The sequence below is a fragment of the Loa loa genome, assembly GCF_000183805.2.
Source record: "Loa loa unplaced genomic scaffold supercont3.3196, whole genome shotgun sequence".
Taxonomy (NCBI): Eukaryota; Metazoa; Nematoda; class Chromadorea; order Rhabditida; family Onchocercidae; genus Loa; species Loa loa.
Window position 1 is genome coordinate 1 of NW_018111374.1, and position 1086 is coordinate 1086.

Below are 1086 nucleotides of genomic sequence, written 5' to 3' on the forward strand. Positions count from 1 at the left end.
TATGTCAACTTTTCGTAATGATAATTAGTGGAACAGAATAAACACGTTGTATGTTATTTTAGTAATGACAAGATGAATATGAAAAACTTGTAATAAAGAAAAAACGCGAACTTTTTTTTGCGGTCAAACAGTTATCATAACTTCAGATTCTTTATAAGAACGAGACAGAAAATATCTATGAACTATTCGTACCAGGGTGCTCGGTACCATGTACTTTGGAACAATTAGTCCGACTAAGTACTCCTACCATCCTGGATTCGGTGGATAATTTGAATAAGGTAACTCAGCTACTTTATTATGATTGACTAACTAGTATCATGCCGGTTCTAAAGTTGCCACCAAATATATTGGATTCTCATCAAAAAGAAACGGATTGATAAGAAAACACAATCTTTAAGAAATCCCCAAATTATTTGCATCCTTACAATAAAAGCGCTGTTTACAAAAAGTTTTTCTCAAAATGAAATCTAACTACTAAGAACAACGAATTTTGCTGGGGTCTTGAATACAACATAAAATTGATATGAAATCTACTTTTTTAGGCTTGCGAGAACAAAGAGAATGGTTGTGATACTAGCAGTGCCAACATCAGCAAAGGTAGTGATGCAGGACGACATAATGTCACAGTAATGAACGTTTCTATCTTACTGTATTTGTTATCGATAAGCTATTGGTTGTTTACTGCTTGCTGAGATCGATTTCCCATATTTGTCTAACGTATATATTTATATGTTGGTTTACCAAATTGAAGCTATAATCAAATAAAATTTTTACAATATCTAACAGACGGGATGATGAAATCTTGTAAAATTAAAGCAATGAAGAGAACATAAGCTAATAATTGACAGCATAGCACAAAGACATCTCAGTATTTACACAATGGGCAATGATATCCATTGTATCTACACAATGGATAATGTCAAAGGGCAGCCATACCTCTATGATAGCACCGATGGAGTTTACAAAACTCCCTAATCCTTATATATATATATATATATATATATATATATATATATATATATATATATATATATATATATATATATATATATATATATATATATATATATATATATATATATATAT

The 1086-nt window shown here is 30.0% G+C and overlaps 1 protein-coding gene across 1 annotated transcript; it reads left to right on the forward strand.

Moving 5' to 3' along the window:
* Positions 1–146: 146 nt before the first annotated feature.
* On the forward strand, positions 147–718 carry LOAG_15920 (hypothetical protein; the record flags this gene model as incomplete). Its single annotated transcript, XM_003151408.2, has 2 exons — positions 147–278; positions 543–718. Coding segments are annotated over 2 exons (282 nt in total), but the record flags the coding sequence as incomplete, so codon positions are not given.
* Between the last annotated feature and the right edge of the window lie 368 nt (positions 719–1086).